At 51.1% G+C, this 24930-nt stretch overlaps 1 protein-coding gene across 1 annotated transcript in view; it reads left to right on the top strand.

Annotated features, from left to right (window-relative positions):
* Positions 1–24474, top strand: part of LOC127465425 (kinesin-like protein KIFC1) — a 31576-nt gene extending 7102 nt beyond the window's left edge. The window contains exons 8-17 of the mRNA XM_051775894.1: positions 2071–2238; positions 2328–2456; positions 3720–3836; positions 9635–9811; positions 11829–11996; positions 15729–15867; positions 19140–19279; positions 20197–20270; positions 22109–22184; positions 24355–24474. Of these exons, the coding sequence (XP_051631854.1) occupies positions 2071–2238; positions 2328–2456; positions 3720–3836; positions 9635–9811; positions 11829–11996; positions 15729–15867; positions 19140–19279; positions 20197–20270; positions 22109–22184; positions 24355–24399 (1233 nt within the window). The 3' untranslated portion in view covers positions 24400–24474. The remainder of the gene's footprint in view (positions 1–2070; positions 2239–2327; positions 2457–3719; positions 3837–9634; positions 9812–11828; positions 11997–15728; positions 15868–19139; positions 19280–20196; positions 20271–22108; positions 22185–24354) is intronic.
* The last annotated feature ends 456 nt before the right edge of the window (positions 24475–24930 follow it).

A 24930-nucleotide genomic window follows, 5' to 3' on the forward strand; every position in this document is an offset into this window, starting at 1 on the left:
CGAAATTCTCCAAAAATGGGAATTTTTACCAATTTCACTATTTCTCGGCCAAAAGTCCCTCCAGGGATGCTGAAAAACCAAGAAAAAACCAGGAATTTTCACCAAAAAATTTGCATCAAAATCCCTCAGGAGGCGCCTCAAAAATCTGGAAAAAATGGCGCTTTTTTACCAATTCTGCCATTTTGGCATCAGAATCCCTCAAGAAGCGCCTCAAAAATCTGGAAAAAATGACGCTTTTTTACCAATTCTGCCATTTTGGTGCCAAAATCCCTCAAGAAAGGCCTCAAAAATCTGGAAAAAATGGCGCTTTTTTAACAATTCTGCCATTTTGGCATCAAAATCCCTCAAGAAGCGCCTCAAAAATCTGGAAAAAATGGCGCTTTTTTACCAATTCTGCCATTTTGACATCAAAATCCCTCAAGAAGGGCCTCAAAAATCTGGAAAAAATGGTGCTTTTTTACCAATTCTGCCATTTTGGCATCAAAATCCCTCAAGAAGCGCCTCAAAAATCTGGAAAAAATGGCGCTTTTTTACCAATTCTGCCATTTTGGCGCCAAAATCCGCTTGGTGGCACCTCAAAATTCGGGAAAAGTTGGGAAAGCTTTGGGAATTTTACCCCAATCCTGCCGGTTTTTTTCCCTTTTGGCGCCATTTCCCTCCCTTTTCCCTCCCCAGGAGTGCCTCAAAAATCTGGAAAAAATGGCGCTTTTTTACCAATTCTGCCATTTCGGCATCAAAATCCCTCAAGAAGGGCCTCAAAAATCTGGAAAAAATTGTGCTTTTTTACCAATTCTACCATTTTGGTGTCAAAATCCGCTTGGTGGCACCTCAAAATTCGGGAAAAGTCGGGAAAACTTTGGGAATTTTACCCCAATTCCGCCGTTTTTTTCCCTTTTGGCGCCATTTCCCCCCCTTTCCCTCCCCAGGAGTGCCTCAAAAATCTGGAAAAAATGGCGCTTTTTTACCAATTCTGCCATTTTGGCATCAAAATCCCTCAAGAGGTGCCTCAAAAATCTGGAAAAAATTGTGCTTTTTTACCAATTCTGCCATTTTGGCATCAAAATCCCTCAAGAAGCGCCTCCAAAATCTGGAAAAAAGGGCACTTTTTTACCAATTCTGCCATTTTGGTGTAAAAATCCACTTGGTGGCACCTCAAAATTCGGGAAAAGTCGGGAAAGCTTTGGGAATTTTACCCCGATCCTGCCGTTTTTTTCCCTTTTGGTGCCATTTCCCCCCCTTTCCCTCCCCAGGAGTGCCTCAAAAATCTGGAAAAAATGGCGCTTTTTTACCAATTCTGCCATTTTGACATCAAAATCCCTCAAGAAGTGCCTCAAAAATCTGGAAAAAATGGCGCTTTTTTACCAATTCTGCCATTTTGGCGCCAAAATCCGCTTGGTGGCACCTCAAAATTCGGGAAAAGTTGGGAAAGCTTTGGGAATTTTACCCCAATCCTGCCGGTTTTTTTCCCTTTTGGCGCCATTTCCCTCCCTTTTCCCTCCCCAGGAGTGCCTCAAAAATCTGGAAAAAATGGCGCTTTTTTACCAATTCTGCCATTTCGGCATCAAAATCCCTCAAGAAGGGCCTCAAAAATCTGGAAAAAATTGTGCTTTTTTACCAATTCTGCCATTTTGGCATCAAAATCCCTCAAGAAGGGCCTCAAAAATCTGGAAAAAATGGTGCTTTTTTACCAATTCTGCCATTTTGGCATCAAAATCCCTCAAAAAGTGCCTCAAAAATCTGGAAAAAATGGCGCTTTTTTACCAATTCTGCCATTTTGGTGTAAAAATCCGCTTGGTGGCACCTCAAAATTCGGGAAAAGTCGGGAAAACTTTGGGAATTTTACCCCAATTCCGCCGTTTTTTTCCCTTTTGGCGCCATTTCCCCCCCTTTTCCCTCCGCAGGAGTACCTCAAAAATCTGGAAAAAATGGTGCTTTTTTACCAATTCTGCCATTTTGGCGCCAAAATCCGCTTGGTGGCACCTCAGAATTCGGGAAAACTTTGGGAATTTTGCCCCGATCCTGCCGTTTTTTTCCCTTTTGGCCCCATTTCCCCCCCTTTTCCCTCCCCAGGCTCACCTGAGGCAGGTGCAGGAGCAGCTCCACGTGCAGCTGGACCGGGTGGCCGCTCTCCAGGAGGTGGAAAGATCCCAGAAATCCCTCCTGGCCGAGCAGGAAGAGCGGATCCACCGCCTGGAGATGGAGCGGCGCCGCCTGCACAACGACATCCAGGAGCTCAAGGTGGGCTCCCGGGGGGATTTATGAGGGGAAAACCCCCCCAAAACTATCCCAAAATCCCTAAATCCCGATTTTTTTCCCCCGTTTTCCAGGGCAACATCCGCGTGTTCTGCCGCGTGCGGCCGGTGCTGCCGCAGGAGTCGGAGCGGCAGCGGGGGCTGCACCACCTCCACTTCTCCCCTCAGGACCCCAAAACACTCGTGCTCACCCGGCCCGACGAGGTGAGAAGGGCTGCACCCAAAAATACCCTTTTTTTCCCCTCAAAATTCCCTTTTTTCCCTTAAAAATGTCATTTTTTTTCCCTTCAAAAATCCTTTTTTTCCCCCCGCAAAAACACCATTTTTTCCCCTTAAAAATGTCATTTTTTCCCCTCTCAAAAATCTCAATTTTCCCTTCAAAAATGTCATTTTTTCCCCTCTCAAAAATCTCAGTTTTCCCTTCAAAAATGTCATTTTTTCCCCTCTCAAAAATCTCAGTTTTCCCTTCAAAAATATCATTTTTCCTCCTCAAAAATCCCTGTTTTTCTCCTCTCAAAAATGTCCCTTTTTTCCTTTAAAAAAGTCCTTTTTCCCTTCAAAAATCCCACTTTTTCCCCCTCAAAAACATCATTTTTCCCCCCTCAAAAATGTCCTTTTTTTCCTTTAAAAACCATCCCTTTTCCCCTCAAAAATCCCACTTTTTCCCCTCAAAAATCCCACTTTTCCCTTCAAAAATCCCACTTTTCCCCCTCAAAAATCCCACTTTCTCCCTCAAAAATCCCACTTTTCCCCTCAAAAATCCCACTTTTTCCCCTCAAAAATCCCACTTTTTCCCCCTCAAAAATCCCACTTTTTCCCCTCAAAAATCCCACTTTTCCCCTCAAAAACTCCCACTTTTCCCCCTCAAAAATCCCACTTTTCCCCCTCAAAAATCCCACTTTCCCACTTTCCCCCCTCAAAAATCCCACTTTTTCCCCTCAAAAATCCCACTTTTCCCCCTCAAAAAAATCCCCCTTTTCTCCCTCAAAAATGTCTCTTTTTTTTCCTTTAAAACCATCCTTTTTCCCCTCAAAAATCCCACTTTTTCCCCCTCAAAAATCCCACTTTTCCCCCTCAAAAATCCCACTTTTCCCCCTCAAAAATCCCACTTTTTCCCCTTCACAAACATTCTTTTCCCCTCTCAAAAATCCCTTTTTTCCCTTCAAAAACATCCCTTTTCCCCTCAAAAACGCCTCTTTTTTTTTCCTTTAAAACCATCCTTTTTCCCCTCAAAAATCCCACTTTTTCCCCCTCAAAAATCCCACTTTTTCTCCCTCAAAACCATCCTCTTTTTACAGCAAAAAACCACCTTTTTGGGGGCAAAAACATCCATTTTTTACCTCAGCCCCTCTTTTTCCCACCCCTCCAACTCCCCCTTTTCCTCCAAAAACCCCCCTTTTCCCCCCAAAGCTCCTTTTCCCCCCAAAATTCCCGTTTTTTCCCCCAAATTCCCGTTTTTCCCCCCAGTCCCACGTGGGGCGGGAGCGGCGCCCGGAGCTGCGCTACGACTTCAGCTTCGACCGCGTCTTCCCGCCCGGAGCTTCCCAGCAGGAAATATTCCAGGAAATCCAACTGCTCGTCCAGGTTTGCCTCCCAAAACATCCCCCCCGGCACCCTGGAGCTCAACATTCCCAAAAATCCATGGAATTCCATCCAAATCCTGCTCCAGCCCACCCCAATCCCCCCCCAGCATTCCCAACCCCCCCCCAGCATTCCCAAACAACCCTCAGAATTCCCAACCCCCCCTCAGAATTCCCAACCCCCCCTCAGAATTCCCAACCCCCCCTCAGAATTCCCAACTCTCCCTCAGAATTCCCAAACCCCCCTCAGAATTCCCAACTCCCCCTCAGAATTCCCAAATCCCCCTCAGCATTCCCAAATCCCCCTCAGAATTCCCAACCCCCCCTCAGAATTCCCAAATCCCCCTCAGAATTCCCAAACCCCCCTCAGAATTCCCAAACCCCCCTCAGAATTCCCAAATCCCCCTCAGAATTCCCAACCCCCCCCTCAGAATTCCCAAACCCTCCTCAGAATTCCCAAACCCCCCTCAGAATTCCCAAACCCCCCTCAGAATTCCAAACCCCCCTCAGAATTCCCAGATCCCCCTCAGAATTCCCAAATCCCCCTCAGAATTCCCAAATCCCCCTCAGAATTCCCAAACCCCCCTCAGAATTCCCAGATCCCCCTCAGAATTCCCAAATCCCCCTCAGAATTCCCAAATCCCCCTCAGAATTCCCAAACCCCCCTCAGAATTCCCAAATCCCCCTCAGAATTCCCAAATCCCCCTCAGAATTCCCAACTCCCCCTCAGAATTCCCAAACCCCCCTCAGAATTCCCAAACCCCCCTCGGAATTCCCAAACCCCCCTCGGAATTCCCAAATCCCCCTCAGAATTCCCAACTCCCCCTCAGAATTCCCAAACCCCCTCAGAATTCCCAACCCCCCTCGGAATTCCCAAATCCCCCTCAGAATTCCCAAATCCCCCTCAGAATTCCCAAACCCCCCTCAGAATTCCCAAATCCCCCTCAGAATTCCCAAATCCCCCTCAGAATTCCCAAACCCCCCTCAGAATTCCAAATCCCCCTCAGAATTCCCAGATCCCCCTCAGAATTCCCAAACCCCCCTCAGAATTCCCAAATCCCCCTCAGAATTCCCAACCCCCCCTCAGAATTCCCAAATCCCCCTCAGAATTCCCAAATCCCCCTCAGAGTTCCCCAGGTCTTCCCGAAATCCTCCCTCTGACCTGCCAAAATTCCCTAAATTTCCTCCAAAATTCCCTGAATTTCCCCCCAAATGCCCCCAAATTCCCTGAATTTCCCCCAAATTCCCCAAATTTCCCCCCAAATTCCCCCTGAATTCTCCCCAAATTCCCCCCCCCAAATTCCCTGAATTCCCCCCAAATTCCCCCCCCAAATTCCCTGAATTCCCCCCAAATTCCCTGAATTTCCCCCCAAACCCTCCTGAAATTCCCTCATTTCCCCCCAAATCCCCCAAATTTCCCCCCAAATTCCCTGAATTTCCTCCAAATTCCCTGAATTTCCCCCCCAAATTCCCCAAATTTCCCCCCAAATCCCCCAATTTTCCCTCCAAATTCCCTGAATTTCCTCCAAATTCCCTGAATTCCCCCCCCAAATTTCCCCCCAAATTCCCCAAATTTCCCCCCAAAGTCCCTGAATTTCCCCCAAAACCCCCTGAAATTCCACGAATTTCCCCCCCAAATTCTCCAAATTTCCCTCCAAATTACCCAAATTTCCCCCTAAATTCCCTGAATTTCCCCCCAAATCCCCCCAACCCCCTCCCAGCATTCCCAGCATTCCCAGAATTCCGTGTATTCCCGTTCCCAGTGTGCCCTGGCCGGGTACCCCGTGTGCATCTTCGCCTCCGGGCAGACGGGCAGCGGGAAACCCTCCTGAAATTCCCTCATTTTCCCCCCAAGTCCCCCAAATTTCCCCCCCACAAATTCCCTGAATTTCCCTCCAAATTCCCTGAATTCCCCCCCCAAATTTCCCCCTAAATCCCCCAATTTTCCCCCCAAATTCCCTGAATTCTCCCCCCAAATTCCCCCCCCAAATTCCCCCCCCAAACTCCCCCCCCAAATTCCCTGAATTCCCCCCCCAAATTTCCCCCTAAATCCCCCAAATTTCCCCCCAAATCCCCCAAATTTCCCCCCAAATTCCCCAAATTTCCCCCCAAATTCCCTGAATTCCCCCCAAATTCCCTAAAATTCCCTGGATTTATGTTCCCAGTGTGCCCTGGCCGGGTACCCCGTGTGCATCTTCGCCTCCGGGCAGACGGGCAGCGGGAAACCCTCCTGAAATTCCCTCATTTTCCCCCCAAACCCCCCAAATCCCCCTGAACTCCCCCCTGAATCCTCCCAAATTCCCTGAATTTTCCCCTAAACCCCCTGAAATTCCCTGATTTCCCCCCAAATCACCCAAATATCCTCCACAAATTCCCCAAATTTCCCCCCAAATTCCCTGAATTTCCCCCTCCAGATTCCCCAAATTTCCCTCCAAATTCCCTGAATTTCCCCCCAAATTTCCCCTCCAAATTCCCTGAATTCCTCCCCAAATTCCCTGAATTTCCCCCCCAAATTCCCCGAATTTCCACCCAAATGTCCCCAAATTCCCTGTTTTCCCCCTGAATCCCCCGAAATTTCCTGAATTCCCCCCAAATTCCCTGAATTTCCCCCCAATTCCTCCAAATTCCCCCCCAAATTCCCTGAATTCCCCCCCCAAATTCCCCAAATTTTTCCCCAAATTCCCCCAAATCCCCCCTAAATCCCCCCAAATCCCCCCCAGCATTCCCAGCATTCCCAGAATTCCGTGTATTCCCGTTCCCAGTGTGCCCTGGCCGGGTACCCCGTGTGCATCTTCGCCTCCGGGCAGACGGGCAGCGGGAAACCCTCCTGAAATTCCCTCATTTTCCCCCCAAATTCCCCTGAACTCCCCCCTGAATCCTCCCAAATTCCCTGAATTTCCCCCCAAACCCCCTGAAATTCCCTGATTTCCCCCCAAATCACCCAAATATCCTCCACAAATTCCCTGATTTCCCCCCAAATCCCCCAAATTTCCTCCACAAATTCCCTGAATTTCCTCCCAGTTCCCTGAATTCCCCCCCAAATTCCCCAAATTTCCCCCCAAATCCCCCAAATTTCCTTCCAAATTCCCTGAATTTCCCCCCAAAGTCCCTGAAATTCCCTGATTTCCCCCCTGAATCCCCCGAAATTCCCCCCCAAATCCCCCCAAATTCCCCAAATTTCCCCCTGAATCCCCTCAAATTCCCTGAATTTCCCCCCAAATTCCCTGAATTCCCCCCAAATTCCCTAAAATTCCCTGGATTTTTGTTCCCAGTGTGCCCTGGCCGGGTACCCCGTGTGCATCTTGGCCTCCGGGCAGACGGGCAGCGGGAAACCCTCCTGAAATTCCCTCATTTTCCCCCCAAACCCCCCAAATCCCCGTGAACTCCCCCCTGAATCCTCCCAAATTCCCTGAATTTTCCCCTAAACCCCCTGAAATTCCCTCATTTCCCCCCAAATCCCCCAAATATCCTCCACAAATTCCCCAAATTTCCCCCCCAAATTCCCTGAATTCCTCCCCAAATTCCCTGAATTTCCCCCCCAAATTCCCCGAATTTCCACCCAAATGTCCCCAAATTCCCTGTTTTCCCCCTGAATCCCCCGAAATTTCCTGAATTCCCCCCAAATTCCCTGAATTTCCCCCCAATTCCTCCAAATTCCCCCCCAAATTCCCTGAATTCCCCCCCCAAATTCCCCAAATTTTTCCCCAAATTCCCCCAAATCCCCCCTAAATCCCCCCAAATCCCCCCCAGCATTCCCAGCATTCCCAGAATTCCGTGTATTCCCGTTCCCAGTCCGCCCTGGCCGGGTACCCCGTGTGCATCTTCGCCTCCGGGCAGACGGGCAGCGGGAAACCCTCCTGAAATTCCCTCATTTTCCCCCCAAATTCCCCTGAACTCCCCCCTGAATCCTCCCAAATTCCCTGAATTTCCCCCCAAACCCCCTGAAATTCCCTGATTTCCCCCCAAATCACCCAAATATCCTCCACAAATTCCCTGATTTCCCCCCAAATCCCCCAAATTTCCTCCACAAATTCCCTGAATTTCCTCCCAGTTCCCTGAATTCCCCCCCAAATTCCCCAAATTTCCCCCCAAATCCCCCAAATTTCCTTCCAAATTCCCTGAATTTCCCCCCAAAGTCCCTGAAATTCCCTGATTTCCCCCCTGAATCCCCCGAAATTCCCCCCCAAATCCCCCCAAATTCCCCAAATTTCCCCCTGAATCCCCTCAAATTCCCTGAATTTCCCCCCAAACCCTCTGAAATTCCCTCATTTCCCCCCAAATCCTCCAAATTTCCCCCACAAATTCCCTGAATTTCCTCCAAATTCCCTGAATTCCCCCCCCAGATTCCCCAAATTTCCCCCCAAATTCCCCAAATTTCCCCACATATCCCCCAAATTTCCTTCCAAATTCCCTGAATTTTCCCCCAAATTCCCCAAATTTCTCCCCAAACCCCCTGAAATTCCCTGAATTTCTCCCCAATATCCCAAATTTCCACCTGAATTCCCTGAATTTTCCCCCAAATTCCCCAAATTTCCCCCCAAAGTCCCTGATTTTCCCCCCAAACCCCCTGAAATTCCCTGAATTCCCCCCAAATCCCCCAAATATCCCCCACAAATTCCCTGAATTTCCCCCCAAATTTCCCCCCAAATCCTCCAAATTTCCCTTCAAATTCCCTGAATTTCCTCCAAATTCCCTGAATTCCCCCCCCCCAAATTTCCCCCTAAATCCCCCAAATTTTCCCCCGAATCCCCCAAAATTCCCCCGAATTTGTCCCTAAACCCCTTGAAATCCCCCGAATTTCCCCCAAAATTGCCCGAATTCCCCCCCAGCATTCCCAGAATTCCCAGAATTCCCAGAATTCCGTGTATTCCCGTTCCCAGTGTGCCCTGGCCGGGTACCCCGTGTGCATCTTGGCCTCCGGGCAGACGGGCAGCGGGAAACCCTCCTGAAATTCCCTCATTTTCCCCCCAAATCCCCCTGAACTCCCCCCTGAATCCTCCCAAATTCCCTGAATTTCCCCCCAAACCCCCTGAAATTCCCTGATTTCCCCCCAAATCACCCAAATATCCTCCACAAATTCCCTGATTTCCCCCCAAATTCCCTGAATTTCCCCCTCCAGATTCCCCAAATTTCCCTCCAAATTCCCTGAATTCCCCCCAAATTCCCTAAAATTCCCTGGATTTATGTTCCCAGTGTGCCCTGGCCGGGTACCCCGTGTGCATCTTCGCCTCCGGGCAGACGGGCAGCGGGAAACCCTCCTGAAATTCCCTCATTTTCCCCCCAAATCCCCCTGAACTCCCCCCTGAATCCTCCCAAATTCCCTGAATTTCCCCCCAAACCCCCTGAAATTCCCTGATTTCCCCCCAAATCACCCAAATATCCTCCACAAATTCCCTGATTTCCCCCCAAATTCCCTGAATTTCCCCCTCCAGATTCCCCAAATTTCCCTCCAAATTCCCTGAATTTCCCCCCAAATTTCCCCCCCAAATTCCCTGAATTCCTCCCCAAATTCCCTGAATTCCTCCCCAAATTCCCCTGAATTTCCCCCCCAAATTCCCCGAATTTCCACCCAAATGTCCCCAAATTCCCTGTTTTCCCCCTGAATCCCCCGAAATTTCCTGAATTCCCCCCAAATTCCCTGAATTTCCCCCCAATTCCTCCAAATTCCCCCCCAAATTCCCTGAATTCCCCCCCCAAATTCCCCAAATTTTTCCCCAAATTCCCCCAAATCCCCCCTAAATCCCCCCAAATCCCCCCCAGCATTCCCAGAATTCCCAGAATTCCGTGTATTCCCGTTCCCAGTCGGCCCTGGACGGGTACCCCGTGTGCATCTTCGCCTACGGGCAGACGGGCAGCGGGAAGACCTTCACCATGGAGGGCCCGGGGGCGGCGGCGGCTCCCGAATCCCACGGGATGATCCCGAGGGCCGTGCGGCACCTCTTCCGCAGCACCCACGACCTCCGGGGCCAGGGCTGGGAGGTGAGGCTGGAAAACTGGGATAGTGGGAATTCTGGGGGGGGATTCCCAAAAAAAACTGGGATAGTGGGAATTCTGGGGGGGGATTCCCAAAATAAACTGGGATAGTGGGAATTCTGGGGGGGGATTCCCTGAAAAAACTGGGATAGTGGGATTTGGGAAGGGCTGGGAGGTAACACCCACGACCTCAAGGGGAAGGGCTGGGAGGTGAGGCTGGAAAACTGGGATAGTGGGAATTCTGGGAGGGGATTCCCAAAATAAACTGGGATAGTGGGAATTCTGGGGGGGGATTCCCCCAAAAAACTGGGATAATGGGGATTCTGGGGGGGGATTCCCTGAAATAATGGGAATTCTGGGAGGGGATTCCCAAAATAAACTGGGATAATGGGGATTCTGGGAGGGGATTCCCTGAAAAAGCCGGGGGTACAGGAAAGGCGGGGAGGGAATTCCCAAAAAACCCTGGGATAATGGGATTTGGGAAAGGGCTGGGAGGTGAGGCCGGGAAACAGGGATAGTGGGAATTCTGGGGGGGATTCCCAGAAATAAACTGGGATAATGGGGATTCTGGGAGGGGATTCCCCCCAAAAAAAACTGGGATAATGGGAATTCTGGGAGGGGATTCCTAGAAAAAAACTGGGATAATGGGAATTCTGGGAGGGGATTCCCAGAAAAAACTGGGATAATGGGATTTGGGAAGGGCTGGGAGGTGAGGCCCGGAAAACCGGGATAATGGGAATTCTGGGAGGGGATTCCCAGAAATAATGGGAATTCTGGGGGGGGATTCCCAGAAAAAACTGGGATAATGGGAATTCTGGGAGGGGATTCCCAGAAATAATGGGAATTCTGGGAGGGAATTCCCAGAAATAATGGGAATTCTGGGGGGGGATTCCCAGAAAAAACTGGGATAATGGGAATTCTGGGAGGGGATTCCCAGAAATAATGGGAATTCTGGGAGGGAATTCCCAGAAATAATGGGAATTCTGGGAGGGAATTCCCAAAAAAACCCGGGGATACGGGAAAGGCGGGGAGGGAATTCCCAAAAAAACCCTGGGATAATGGGATTTGGGAAGGGCTGGGAGGTGAGGCCCAGAAAACTGGGATAGTGGGAATTCTGGGGGGGGGAATCCCAAAAAAAACTGGGATAATGGGATTTGGGAAGGGCTGGGAGGTGAGGCCCAGAAAAAACTGGGATAATGGGAATTCTGGGAGGGGATTCCCAAAAAAACCCAGGGATAATGGGGATTCTGGGGGGGATTCCCTGAAAAAAACTGGGATAATGGGATTTGGGAAGGGCTGGGAGGTGAGGCCCGGAAAACCGGGATAATGGGAGTTCCAGGGAGGGATTTGGGGGCAGGAAAGGGAAAATTTGGGCGATTTTGGGGTAGGAGAGGGAAAATTTGGGGGATTTTGGGGGGATTTTGTGGGTTTAGGGTGGGAATTCCCAATATTTGGGAATTCCCGGGATTTCTGGGCTAACTGAGGCTGTCCCAGTCCCACTTCTCTGCCAGTTTGGGGAGTTCCTGGGGGGATTTTGGGGGTGAGAGAGGGAAAATTTCGGGGATTTTGGGGGCGGGAGAGGGAAAATTTGGGGGATTTTGTGGGTTTAGGAGGGGAATTCCCAATATTTGGGAATTCCCAGGATTTCTGGGATAACTGGGGTGGTTTTAATCCCGATTTTCCACCAGTTTTGGGAATTCCAGGGGGGATTTCGGGGGTGAGGGAGGGGAATTTGAGGGATTTTGGGAATTCTGGAGGGGAATTTGGGGGATTTTGGGAATTCCGGGGGGGATTTTGTGGGTTTCGGAGGGGAATTCCCGGGATTTGGGAATTCCTGGATTTCTGGAATAACTGAGGCTGTCCCAGTACCACTTCTCTGCCAGTTTGGGGAGTTCCTGGGGGGATTTTGGGGGTGAGAGAGGGAAAATTTGGGGGATTTTGGTGGGATTTTGTGGGTTTCGGGTGGGAATTCCCGGGATTTGGGGAATTCCCGGGATTTCTGGGCTAACTGAGGCTGTCCCAGTACCACTTCTCGGCCAGTTTCCTGGAGATCTACAACGAGTCCCTGCGGGATCTGCTCCTGCCCCGGGGGGAACGAGGCACCGACCTGGAGATCCGGAGGCTCCGGCCCGACAGCGACCAGCTGCACGTGCCCAACCTCACCTGGGTCGATGTCACCAGGGAGGAGGAGGTGGGAAAACAGGGAAAATGCCAAATTCCCGGGATTTGGGGGGGGTTGGGAATTCTGGGGGGGGATTTCGCCCCATTTTGGGGGTTTTAATCCCTATTTTGGTGGTTTTAATCCCTATTTTCCAGTGTTTAATCCCTATTTTCAGGTGTTTTCTCCCCATTTTGGGCTGAGTTGTCCACCATTTTGGAGGGTTTCGTCCCCATTTTGGGACGATTTCTCCCCATTTTGGGCTGATTTCTCCTCAATTTGGGACAATTTCTCCCCAGTTTGGGCCGATTTCTCCCCATTTTGGGACAATTTCTCCCCATTTTGGGACAATTTCTCCCCATTTTAGGACGATTTCTCCCAATTTTGGACTGATTTCTCCCCATTTTAGGGTGTTTTCTCCCCTTTTTGGGCTGATTTCTCCCCATTTTGGGACGATTTCTCCCCATTTTCGGCTGAGTTCTCCCCATTTTGGGACAATTTATCTATATTTTAGGGTCATTTGGGCTGATTTCTCCCCATTTTAGGACGATTTCTCCCAATTTTGGGACGATTTCTCCCCATTTTGGGCTCATTTCTCCCCATTTTGGGCTCATTTCTCCCCATTTTGGGTTGATTTCTTCCCCATTTTGGGACAATTTCTCCCCATTTTGGGACAATTTCTCCCCATTTTGGGACAATTTCTCCCCATTTTAGGACGATTTCTCCCCATTTTGGGCTGATTTCTCCCCATTTTGGATGATTTCTCCCCATTTTGGGGCAATTTCTCCCCATTTTAGGACAATTTCTCCACCATTTTGGAGTGTTTTCTCCCCATTTTGGGACAATTTCTCCCCATTTTGGGACAATTTCTCCACATTTTAGGACAATTTCTCCACATTTTGGAGTGTTTTCTCCCCATTTTGGGATGTTTTCTCCCAATTTTGGACTCATTTCTCCCCATTTTGGGACGATTTCTCCCCATTTTGGGACAATTTCTCCCCATTTTAGGACAATTTCTCCCCATTTTAGGACGATTTCTCCCCATTTTAGGACAATTTCTCCCCATTTTGGGCTGATTTCTCCCCATTTTGGGACAATTTCTCCACATTTTGGAGTGTTTTCTCCCCATTTTGGGATGTTTTCTCCCAATTTTGGACTCATTTCTCCCCATTTTGGGACGATTTCTCCCCATTTTGGGACAATTTCTCCCCATTTTAGGACGATTTCTCCCCATTTTAGGACGATTTCTCCCCATTTTGGGCTGATTTCTCCCCATTTTGGGTTGATTTCTTCCCCATTTTGGGACAATTTCTCCCCATTTTAGGACAATTTCTCCCCATTTTAGGACGATTTCTCCCCATTTTAGGACAATTTCTCCCCATTTTGGGCTGATTTCTCCCCATTTTGGGACAATTTCTCCCCATTTTAGGACAATTTCTCCACATTTTGGAGTGTTTTCTCCCCATTTTGGGATGTTTTCTCCCAATTTTGGACTCATTTCTCCCCATTTTGGGACGATTTCTCCCCATTTTGGGACAATTTCTCCCCATTTTGGGGTGATTTCTCCCCATTTTAGGACAATTTCTCCCCATTTTGGGACAATTTCTCCCCATTTTGGGGTGATTTCTCCCCATTTTAGGACAATTTCTCCCCATTTTGGGCTGATTTCTCCCCATTTTGGATGATTTCTCCACATTTTGGGCTGATTTCTCCCCATTTTAGGACAATTTCTCCCCATTTTGGGACAATTTCTCCCCATTTTGGGCTGATTTCTCCCCATTTTAGGACAATTTCTCCACCATTTTGGAGTGTTTCGTCCCCATTTTGGGACGATTTCTCCCCATTTTGGGCTGATTTCTCCTCAATTTGGGACAATTTATCCACATTTTAGGGTGTTTTCTCCCCATTTTGGGCTGATTTACGGGGACACAGAATTCCCGGGATTTGAGGAAGTTTGGGAATTCTGGGGGGGAAAATCAGAGAGTTTTGGGGTGAATTTCCTCAGAAATTTGGTGTAAATGTGGGAATTCTGAGGGGATTTGGGTGGGGATTTGGAGCTGCACGTGCCCAACCTCACCTGGGTGCCCGTCACCAGGGAGGAGGAGGTGGGAAACACGGAATTCCAGGGATTTCGGGAACTTTGGGAATTCTGGGGGGGGAAGTCAGAGAGTTTTGGGGTGATTTTCCTGAGAAATGTGGGAATTCTGAGGGGATTTGGGAGGGATTTCAGGGGAATTTGGAGCTCTACATTGCCAAGCTCATCTGGGTGCCAAGGAGAGGAGAAGGTGGGAACACGGAATTCCCAGGATTTCAGGAACTTTGGGAATTCTGGGGGGGAAAATCAGAGAGTTTTGGGGTGAATTTCCTCAGAAATTTGGTGTAAATGTGGGAATTCTGAGGGGATTTGGGAGGGATTTGGGAGGGGATTTGGAGCTGCACGTGCCCAACCTCACCTGGGTGCCCGTCACCAGGGAGGAGGAGGTGGGGAACACGGAATTCCTGGGATTTGGGAACTTTGGGAATTCTGGGCGCTGATTTCGCCCCATTTTGGGGGTTTTAATCCCTATTTTGGTGGTTTTAATCCCTATTTTCAAGTGTTTTTTCCCATCTTGGGGGTTTTAATCCCCATTTTGGGACTATTTCTCCCAATTTTGGGACAATTTCTCCCCATTTTGGGCTGAGTTGTCCACTATTTTGGAGGGGTTTTGTCCCCATTTTGGGACAATTTCTCCCCATTTTAGGACGATTTCTCCCAATTTTGGACTGATTTCTCCCCATTTTAGGGTGTTTTCTCCCCTTTTTGGGCTGATTTCTCCCCATTTTGGGACGATTTCTCCCCATTTTCGGCTGAGTTCTCCCCATTTTGGGACAATTTATCTATATTTTGGGGTGATTTGGGCTGATTTCTCCCCATTTTAGGACGATTTCTCCCAATTTTGGGACGATTTCTCCCCATTTTGGGCTGATTTCTCCCCATTTTGAGACAATTTCTCCCCATTTTGGGACGATTTCTCCCCATTTTAGGACAATTTCTCCGCATTTTGGGGCGATTTCTCTCCCTTTTGGGCCGTTTCACCCCCATTTTTTGCTGTTTTCTCCCCCTTTTGAGCTGTTTCACCCCCGTTTTGGGCTGATTTCTCTCCCTTTTGGGCTGATTTCTCCCCATTTTGGGACAATTTCTCCCCATTTTAGGACGATTTCTCCCAATTTTGGACTGATTTCTCCCCATTTTAGGGTGTTTTCTCCCCATTTTGGGCTGATTTCTCCCCATTTTAGGACAATTTCTTCCCATTTTGGGCTGATTTCTCCCCATTTTAGGGTGTTTTCTCCCCATTTTGGGACGATTTCTCCCCATCTGGGGCTATTTTCTCCCCCTTTTGAGCTGTTTCACCCCCGTTTTGGGCTGATTTCTCCCCATTTTGCGCTGATTTCTCCAAATTTTGGGGCAATTTCTCCCCATTTTGGAGTTTTAATCCCTATTTTGGGGTGTTTTATCTGTATTTGGGCTGATTTCTCCCCGTTTTGGGCTGTTTTCTCCCCCTTTTGAGCCGTTTCACCCCCGTTTTGGGCTGATTTCTCCCCATTTTAGGACAATTTCTCCCCATTTTGAGGCGTTTTCTCCCCATTTTGGGCTGATTTCTCCCCATTTTGGCTGATTTCTCCCTGTTTTGAGCCGTTTCACCCCCATTTTTGGCCGATTTCTCCCCCTTTTGAGCCGTTTCACCCCTATTTGGGGCTGATTTCCCCCCATTTTGCCATTCCCAGGTGCTGGAGCTGCTCCAGCGGGCGGGTTCTCAGCGTTCGGTGGCGCGGACGGGGCTGAACGACCGCTCGTCCCGCAGCCACTCCGTGTTCCAGCTGCAGATCCACGGCCAGCACCGCGCCAGGGACCTGCAGGCCCACTGTGAGGGGACCCCTGAGCACATTCCCAGCCCCCAGCCCCAATTTCCCAGCCCCAATCCCCAATTTCCCAACCCCAATCCCGCATCTCCCAGCCCAAATCCCACATTTCCTGTCCCTATCTCACATTTTCCACCCCTATCCCAAATTTCCCACCCCAATCCTGCATTTCCCAGCTAAAATCCCACATTTCCCAGCCAAAATCCCGCATTTCCCAGCCCAAATCCCACATTTCCTGTCCCTATCTCACATTTTCCACCCCTATCCCAAATTTCCAACCCCAATCCTGCATTTCCCAGCCAAAATCCCACATTTCCCAGCCAAAATCCCACATTTCCCAGCCAAAATCCCACATTTCCCAGCCAAAATCCCACATTTCCCAGCCAAAATCCTGCATTTCCCAGCTAAAATCCCACATTTCCTGTCCCTATCTCACATTTTCCACCCCTATCCCAAATTTCCCACCCCAATCCTGCATTTCCCAGCTAAAATCCCACATTTCCCAGCCAAAATCCCACATTTCCCAGCCCAGATTCCACATTTCCCAGCCAAAATCCCACATTTCCCAGCCCAGATTCCACATTTCCCAGCCAAAATCCTACATTTCCCAGCCAAAATCCCGCATTTCCCAGCCCCAATCCCACATTTCCCAACCCCAATCCCAAATTTCCCAGCCCCAATCCCAAATTTCCTGTCCCTAACCCACATTTCCCAGGCAAAATCCCACATTTCCTGTCCCTATCTCACATTTTCCAGCCCCAAATCCCACATTTCCCAGCCCCAATCCCACATTTCCCAGCCAAAATTCCACATTTCTCAGCCAAAATCCCGGATTTCCCAACCCCAATCCCACACTTTTCAACTCCAATCCCACATTTCCCAGCCCCAATCCCGCATTTCCTGTCCCTAGCCCACATTTCCCAGCCCAAATCCTGGATTTTTCAACCCCAATCCCACATTTCTCAGCCCCAAATCCTGGATTTCCCAACCCCAATCCCATATTTCCTGTCCCTAGCCCAAATTTCCCAGCCTAAATCCTGGATTTTTCACCCCTATCCCATATTTCCCAGCCCCAATCCCACATTTCCCACCCCAATCCTGCATTTCCTGTCCCTATTCCACATTTCCCACCCCTATCCCAAATTTCCCAGCCCCAATCCCACATTTCCTGTCCCTAGCCCACATTTCCCAGGCTAAATCCTGGATTTCCCAGCCCAAATCCCACATTTCCCACCCCAATCCCACATTTCCCAATCCCAATCTTGGATTTCCCAGCCCCAATCCCTCATTTCCCAGCCCCAAATCCTGGATTTTCCACCCCTATCCCACATTTCCCAGCCCCAATCCCACATTTCCCAGCCCCAAATCCTGGATTTTCTGCCCCTTATCCCACATTTTCCAGCCCCAAATCCTGGATTTCCCAACCCCAATCCCACATTTCTTGTCCCCATCCCAAATTTCCCAGGCAAAATCCAACATTTCCCGTCCCTATCTCACATTTTCCAGCCCCAAATCCCACATTTCCCAACCCCAATCCCACATTTCCTGTCCCTGTCCCGCATTTTCCAGCCCCAAATCCTGGATTTTCCCCCCCTATCCCACATTTCCCAGCCCCAATCCCACATTTCCCAGCCCAAATCCTGGATTTCCCAGCCCCAGTCCCTCATTTTCCGACCCAAATCCCTCATTTCCCAACCCAAATCCTGGATTTTCTGCCCCTTATCCCAGATTTCCCAACCCCAATCCTACATTTCCCACCCCAATCCCTCATTTCCCAGCCCCAATCCTGGATTTTCCAGCCCAAATCCCACATTTCCCACCCCAATCCTGCATTTCTCAGCCAAAATCCCAGATTTCCCAATCCCACATTTTTCAACTTCAATCCTGGATTTCCCACCCCAATCCCTCCTTTCCCATCCCACATTTCCCGTCCCAATTTTCCCAATCCCTCCCTTCCCAATCCCACATTTCCCAACCCTATCCCACATTTCCCAATCCCACATTTCCCAATCCCTCCCCCCTCCCCCTCCCCCCTAATTCCCTGTCATTCCCACATTCCCAGTAATTCCCTGTCATTCCCATTATTCCCAGCTTCCCTGACCCTGGTGGACCTGGGAATTCCCTGTCATTCCCTATAATTCCCACATTCCCTGGAATTCCCATTCCAGCCTCGCTGACCCTGGTGGACCTGGGAATTCCCTGTCATTCCCTGTCATTCCCACATTCCCACATTCCCAGTAATTCCCACATTCCCATTATTCCCACATTCCCAGCCTCCCTGACCCTGGTGGACCTGGGAATTCCCTGTCATTCCCTATAATTCCCACATTCCCATTATTCCAGCCTCGCTGACCCTGGTGGACCTGGGAATTCCCTATAATTCCTTGTCATTCCCATTATTCCCATTATCCCAGCCTCGCTGACCCTGGCGGACCTGGGAATTCCCTGTCATTCCCTGTTATTCCCATTATTCCCATTCCAGCCTCGCTGACCCTGGTGGACCTGGGAATTCCCTATAATTCCTTGTCATTCCCATTATTCCCATTCCAGCCTCCCTGACCCTGGTGGACCTGGGAATTCCCAGTAATTCCCTATAATTCCCTATAATTCCCACATTCCCATTCCAGCCTCGCTGACCCTGGTGGACCTGGGAATTCCCAGTAATTCCCTGTTATTCCCATTATTCCCACATTCCAGCCTCCCTGACCCTGGTGGACCTGGGAATTCCCAGTAATTCCCTGTCATTCCCATTATCCCAGCCTCGCTGACCCTGGTGGACCTGGGAATTCCCTGTCATTCCCTATAATTCCCACATTCCCATTATCCCAGCCTCCCTGACCCTGGTGGACCTGGGAATTCCCAGTAATTCCCTGTCATTCCCATTATTCCCATCCCAGCCTCGCTGACCCTGGTGGACCTGGGAATTCCCTGTCATTCCCTATAATTCCCTATAATTCCCACATTCCCATTCCAGCCTCGCTGACCCTGGTGGACCTGGGAATTCCCAGTAATTCCCTGTCATTCCCATTATCCCAGCCTCGCTGACCCTGGTGGACCTGGGAATTCCCAGTAATTCCCAGTAATTCCCTGTCATTCCCATTATTCCCATTCCAGCCTCCCTGACCCTGGTGGACCTGGGAATTCCCAGTAATTCCCAGTAATTCCCTGTCATTCCCATTATCCCAGCCTCGCTGACCCTGGTGCACCTGGGAATTCCCAGTAATTCCCTATAATTCCCTATAATTCCCTATAATTCCCACATTCCCATTATCCCAGCTTCCCTGACCCTGGTGGACCTGGCTGGCTCGGAGCGGCTGGAGAAGTCGGGCTCCGTCGGGAATCGGCTCCGGGAAACCCAATCCATCAACTCCAGCCTCAGCGCCCTCGGCCTCGTCATCGCCGCCCTCTGCAACAAGGTCGGAATTCCTGGGAATTCCTGGGAATTCTGACCAGTCCCAGAATTCCAGGATGGCCCCGGAAACCGGGGGGGGATCCTGGAAAAATTTGGGAAAGGGAGGGAGGGGTTTGAGGGAATCTGGAGGGGGGTTTGGGAATTCAGGAGCTGAGGGGAAAGGGAACATTCCAAGGATTTGAGGGGGGGAATCCCAAAAATTTGGGAGAGATCCCGAAAAAATTGGGAGATCCCAAAAATCTGAGGGGTGGGAGAAGAGTTTGGGGAATTCTGGGGGGGAATTTCTGGAGATTTGGGAATTTTGAGGGGGAATTTGGGGGGATTTGGGGAAGTGGGAGCTGAGGGGAAAGGGGAGATTCCAAGGATTTTGAGGGGGGGAATTCCTGAAATTCAGGGGGATCCCGAAAAAATTGGGAGATCCCAAAAATCTGAGGGGTGGGAGAAGAGTTTGGGGAATTCTGGGAAGGGATTTGGAGGGATTTGGGAATTCAGGAGCTGAGGGGAAAGGGAACATTCCAAGGATTTGAGGGATTGGAGGGGGGAAAAAAGGGAAAAAATGGGGAATGGGGGTGGGAAAAGTGGGATTGGAGGTGGGAAAATGGGGAATTGGGGTGGGAAAAATGGGATTGGAAGGGGGGAAAATGGGGAATGGGGGTGAGAAAATGGGGAATGGGAGTGGGAAAAGTGGGATTGGAGGTGGGAAAATGGGGATGGAAGTGGGAAAAGTGGGATTGGAGGTGGAAAAATGAGGAATTGGGGTGGGAAAAGTGGGAATAGGGTTGGGAAAAGTGGGATTGGAGGTGGGAAAATGGGGAATGGGGGTGGGAAAAGTGGGAATAAATTGGAAAAATGGGGAATGGGGTTGGGAAAAGTGGGCTTGGAGCTGGAAATGTGGGATTGGAACGTGTGGAATTCCTGCAGGAGCAGCACATTCCCTACAGGAACAGCAAACTCACCTTCCTGCTCCAGAACTGCCTCGGAGGCAACGCCAAGGTGTGAGTGGCAATCCCAAAATTCCAACCCCTGAATCCCAAAATTCCAACCCCTGAATCCCAAAATTCCTGTCCTGAGTCCCAAAATCCCCCTGGAAACTCCAAAATTCCCTCCCTGAGTCCCAAAATTCCAGCCCTGAATCCTGAAATTCCTCCCCTGAGTCCCAAAATCCCCCTGGAAACCCCAAAATTCCCTCCCTGAGTCCCAAAATTCCAGCCAGCAATCCCCAAATTCCAGCCCTCAATCCCCAAATTCCAACCCCTGAATCCCAAAATTCCAGCCCTGAATCCTGAAATTCCTGTCCTGAGTCCCAAAATCCCCCTGGAAACTCCAAAATTCCCTCCCTGAGTCCCAAAATTCCAGCCCTCAATCCCAAAATCCCACCCCTGAATCCCAAAATTCCAGCCCTCAATCCCAAAATCCCACCCCTGAATCCTAAAATTCCATCCCTGAATTCCAAAATCCCACTGGAAACCCCCAAATCCCACCCCTGAATCCCAAAATTCCAGCCCTGAATCCCAAAGTTCCCCTCCTGAGTCCCAAAATTCCCCCTGGAAACCCCAAAATTCCCTCCCTGAATCCCTAAATCCCCTCCCTAAATCCCATCCTGCATCCCCAAATCCCACCCCTGAATCCTAAAATTCCAGCCCTGAATTCCAAAGTCCCATCCTGAATCCTGAAATCTCACTGGAAACCCCCAAATTCCCCTCTGAACCCACCAAATCCCCCCTGAATCCCAAAATTTCCCCCAAATTTCGCCCCAAATTCCCCCCTGAATCCCAAATTTCCCCCCAAAATCTCTCCTGAATCCCAAACTTTCCTTCCTAAAATCCCAAATTCCCCCCTGAATCCCCAAATTCCTCCCAAATTCCCCCCTGAATCCCAAATTTCCCCCCAAAATCTCTCCTGAATCCCAAACTTTCCTTCCTAAAATCCCAAATTCCCCCCTGAATCCCAAATTTCCTCCCACATTTCCCCCTGAACCCCCAAACTCCCTGTAAAATCCCCCCTGAATCCCCAAATTCCCCCCAAAATCTCTCCTGACTCCCAAATTTCCCCCCCAAATTCCCCCCTGAATCCCAAATTTCCCCCAAAAATCTCTCCTGAACCCCCAAATTTCCCCCCAAATTCCCCCCTGAATCCCAAATTCCCCCAAAAATCTCTCCTGAATCCCAAAATTTCCCCCAAAATCTCTCCTGAATCCCAAATTTCCCCCAAAATCTCTCCTGAATCCCAAACTTTCCTTCCTAAAATCCCAAATTTCCCCACTTTCACCTCTGAATCCCAAAATTTCCCCCAAAATCCCCCCTGAACCCCCAAATTCCCCCAAAAATCTCTCCTGAACCCCCAAATTCCCCCCCAAATCTCTCCTGACTCCCAAATTTCCCCCCCAAATTCCCCCCTGAATCCCAAATTTCCCCCAAAAATCTCTCCTGAACCCCCAAATTCTCCCAAAATCTCTCCTGAATCCCCAAATTCCCCCCAAAATATCTCCTGAATCCCAAATTTCCTCCCACATTTCTCCCTGAACCCCAAAATTCCCCCCAAAATCCCCCCTGAACCCCCAAAGTCCCCCCAAATTCCCCCCCAAACCCTCAAATTTCCCCCAAAATCCCTCCTGAACCCCCAAATTTCCCCCCTAAACACCCAATTTCCCCCCTAAACACCCAATTCCCCCCCAAAATCCCCCCTGAATCCCAAACTTTCCCTCCTGAAATCCCAAATTTCCCCCCTGAACCCCCCCAAATTTCCCCCCTGACCCCCCAAATCCCCCCCTGACCCCCCAAATCCCCCCCTGACCCCCCAAATCCCCCCCCTGACCCCCCAAATTCCCCCCCAGGCTGATGTTTGTGACCATTTCCCCCCTGGAGGAGAATTTTGGGGAATCCCTGAACTCCCTGCGCTTCGCCAGCAAGGTGGGACTGGGGTCTGGGGGATTTGGGGGGGATTTGGGGGGTCACAGAGGGATTTGGGGGGGGGTTGGAGGGGGTTTGGGGGGGATTTGAGGGGGATTTGGGGGGGAATTTAGGGGGATTTCGGGAGATTTGGGGGGTCACAGGGAGGGTTTGGGGGGGATTTGGGGGGGAATTTAGGGGGATTTTGGGAGATTTGGGGGGTCACAGGGGGGGTTTGGGGGGGATTTGGGGGGGATTTGAGGGGGATTTGAGGGGGATTTGGGGGGGTTTGGGGAGATTTGGGGGGTCACAGGGGGGGTTTGGGGGGGATTTGAGGGGGTTTTGGGGGGATTTGAGGGGGATTTGGGGGGGTTTGGAGGGGATTTGGGGGGGACTTGGGGGGGTTTGGAGGGGATTTGGGGGGGACTTGGGGGGGTTTGGAGGGGATTTGGGGGGTCACAGGGGGGGTTTGGGGGGGATTTGAGGGGGATTGGGGGGAATTTGAGGTGTTTAAATGGGATTTTGGGGGGTCACAGAGAGGGTTTGGGGGGAATTGGGGGGAATTTGAGGGGGTTCCGGGGGGAATTTGGGGAAAATTTGGGATTTGGGGGGGACTTGAGGGGGTTTGGGGGGTCCAGGGGGAGTTTTGGGGGGTCCTGGGGAGGGATTGGGGGGGGATTTGAGGGGGTTTGGGGGGATTTGAGGGGCTTTGGGGAGGAGTTGGGGGTCTCTGGTGGATTTTGGGGGGTCACAGAGGGGGGGTTGGGGGATCCTGGGGAGGAGTTGGGGGTTTCTGGTGGATTTTGGGGGTCACAGGGAGGGTTTGGGGGGGATTTTAGGGGGATTGGGGGGGAATTTGAGAGGGTTCCGGGGGGAATTTGGGGAAAATTTGGGATTTGGGGGGGACTTGAGGGGGTTTGAGGGGTCCTGGGGAGGGGTTGGGGGGATTTGAGGGGGTTTGGGGGGGATTTGGGGGTGTCTGGTGGATTTTGGGGGTCACAGGGGGGGTTTGGGGGGATTTGGGATTCAGGGGGGGAAATTTAGGGGAGATTTGAGGGATTGGGGGGGGAATTGGGGGGTTTGGGGGCAATTTGAGAGGATTTGGGGGGGATTTGGGAGGGTTTGGGGGCATTTGGGGAGTTTGGGGGGGTCACGGGAGGGGTGGGGGGATTTGAGGGGTTTTGGGGGGGATTTGGGGGTGTCTGGTGGATTTTGGGGGGTCACAGAGAAGGTTTGGGGGGGATTTGGGGGCTTCAGGAGAGATTTTGGGGGGAAATTTGGGGGTTCAGGGGGAAATTTGGGATTCGGGGGGAAACTTGGGGGAGAGTTGAGGGGGTTTGGGGGACCCAGGGGGAGTTTTGGGGGGTCATAGAGAGGATTTGGGGGGTCCTGGGGGGGTTGAGGGGCTTTAGGGGGGGGATTTGGGGGTCCCAGGGGAGTGTTGGGGGAGATTTGAGGGGGTTCAGGGGGGAATTTGGGGGAAATTTGGGGCTTCAGAAGAGATTTTAGGGGGAATTTGGGATTCGGGGGGAATTTTGGAGCATTTGGGGGGGACTTGAGGGGCTTTGGGGGGTCCAGGGGGAATTTTGGGGGGTCTGAGGGGGGGGGTTGGGGGAGATTTGGGGGTCTCTGGTAGATTTTGGGGGGTCACGGGGGGGGGGGTTGGGGGGATTTGAGGGGGATTGGGGGGTCATAGAGAGGATTTAGGGGATCTGGGGGGGATTTGAGGGGGTTCAGGGTGGAATTTGGGGGGTTCAGAAGAGATTTTGGGGGGAAATTGGGGATTTAGGGGTGATTTGGGGGTCTCTGGTGGATTTTGGGGGGGTCACAGAGTGGATTTGGGGAGTCATAGATACAATTTGGGGGGGATTTGAGGGGGTTGGGGGAGGCTTTGGGGCTCTCTGGTGCATTTTGGGGATTCACAGAAAGAATTTGGGGGGTCTTGAGGGAGTTTGGGGGGGATTCGAGGGGGTTTGGGGGTCACAAAGGGGGGTTTGGGGGGGTCATGGGAGGGGTTTGGGGGGGGTCACAGAGGGGATTTGGGGGGTCCCGGAGGCATTTGAGGGGGTTTGGGGGTCACTGGAGGAGTTTTGGGGGGTCCCGGGGGGGTTTGGGGGGGGTCTTGGGGCTGTTTTTGGGGGTCTCGGGGCTGTTTTTGGGGGTCTCACCCGCCCCCCTCCTCCCCCCCCAGGTCAACGAGTGCGTCATCGGCACCGCCCAGGCCAACCGGAAGTGACAGCAAGCCCCGCCCTTCGCCCCGCCCACATCTTGCTTTTAAAAAGAACAACCAATAAAAACTTGTGTATGCTCAGCGCGGATTGGCTGCCTCCGTCACGTGGTCTTGCCCAAAATGGCCGCGCTCTGTTCCTCCTCACGGAGAATCCCGCTTTCTGATTGGCTGCGCCCGTACGGCGGCGCGGCGGCCGCCATTTTGTTCCGTACGGGGCGGGCGCCTCAGGGCCGCCGTAGCGCCGCCATCTTGTTTGCCAGCTCCGCGCTTGCGCGGCGCCGCCTTTCCCGCCGACTTTCCCGGGATGGCGCGGGAGAGGACGTGGCGTGAGGGGCCGGGAAGGGAACGGGAAAGGGGCGAGAAGGGGGTAAAAAGGGAGCGTGGAAGGGTTAAAACGGGCGGGGGGGGAGTCTCGGAGGAGGAAGGGCGGGGGCTGTGACGTTAAGATGGCGGCGCCCACCCCTCGCCGCGCGAATCCCCGGATGAAGCCCCGCTCGCCGATTGGTCGCCGGCCGTGACCACGCCCCTTTCTTCACC

This window comes from Manacus candei, unplaced genomic scaffold, assembly GCF_025592945.1.
Source record: "Manacus candei isolate 608988 ecotype Guabito, Panama unplaced genomic scaffold, ASM2559294v1 h1tg000387l, whole genome shotgun sequence".
NCBI lineage: Eukaryota > Metazoa > Chordata > Aves > Passeriformes > Pipridae > Manacus > Manacus candei.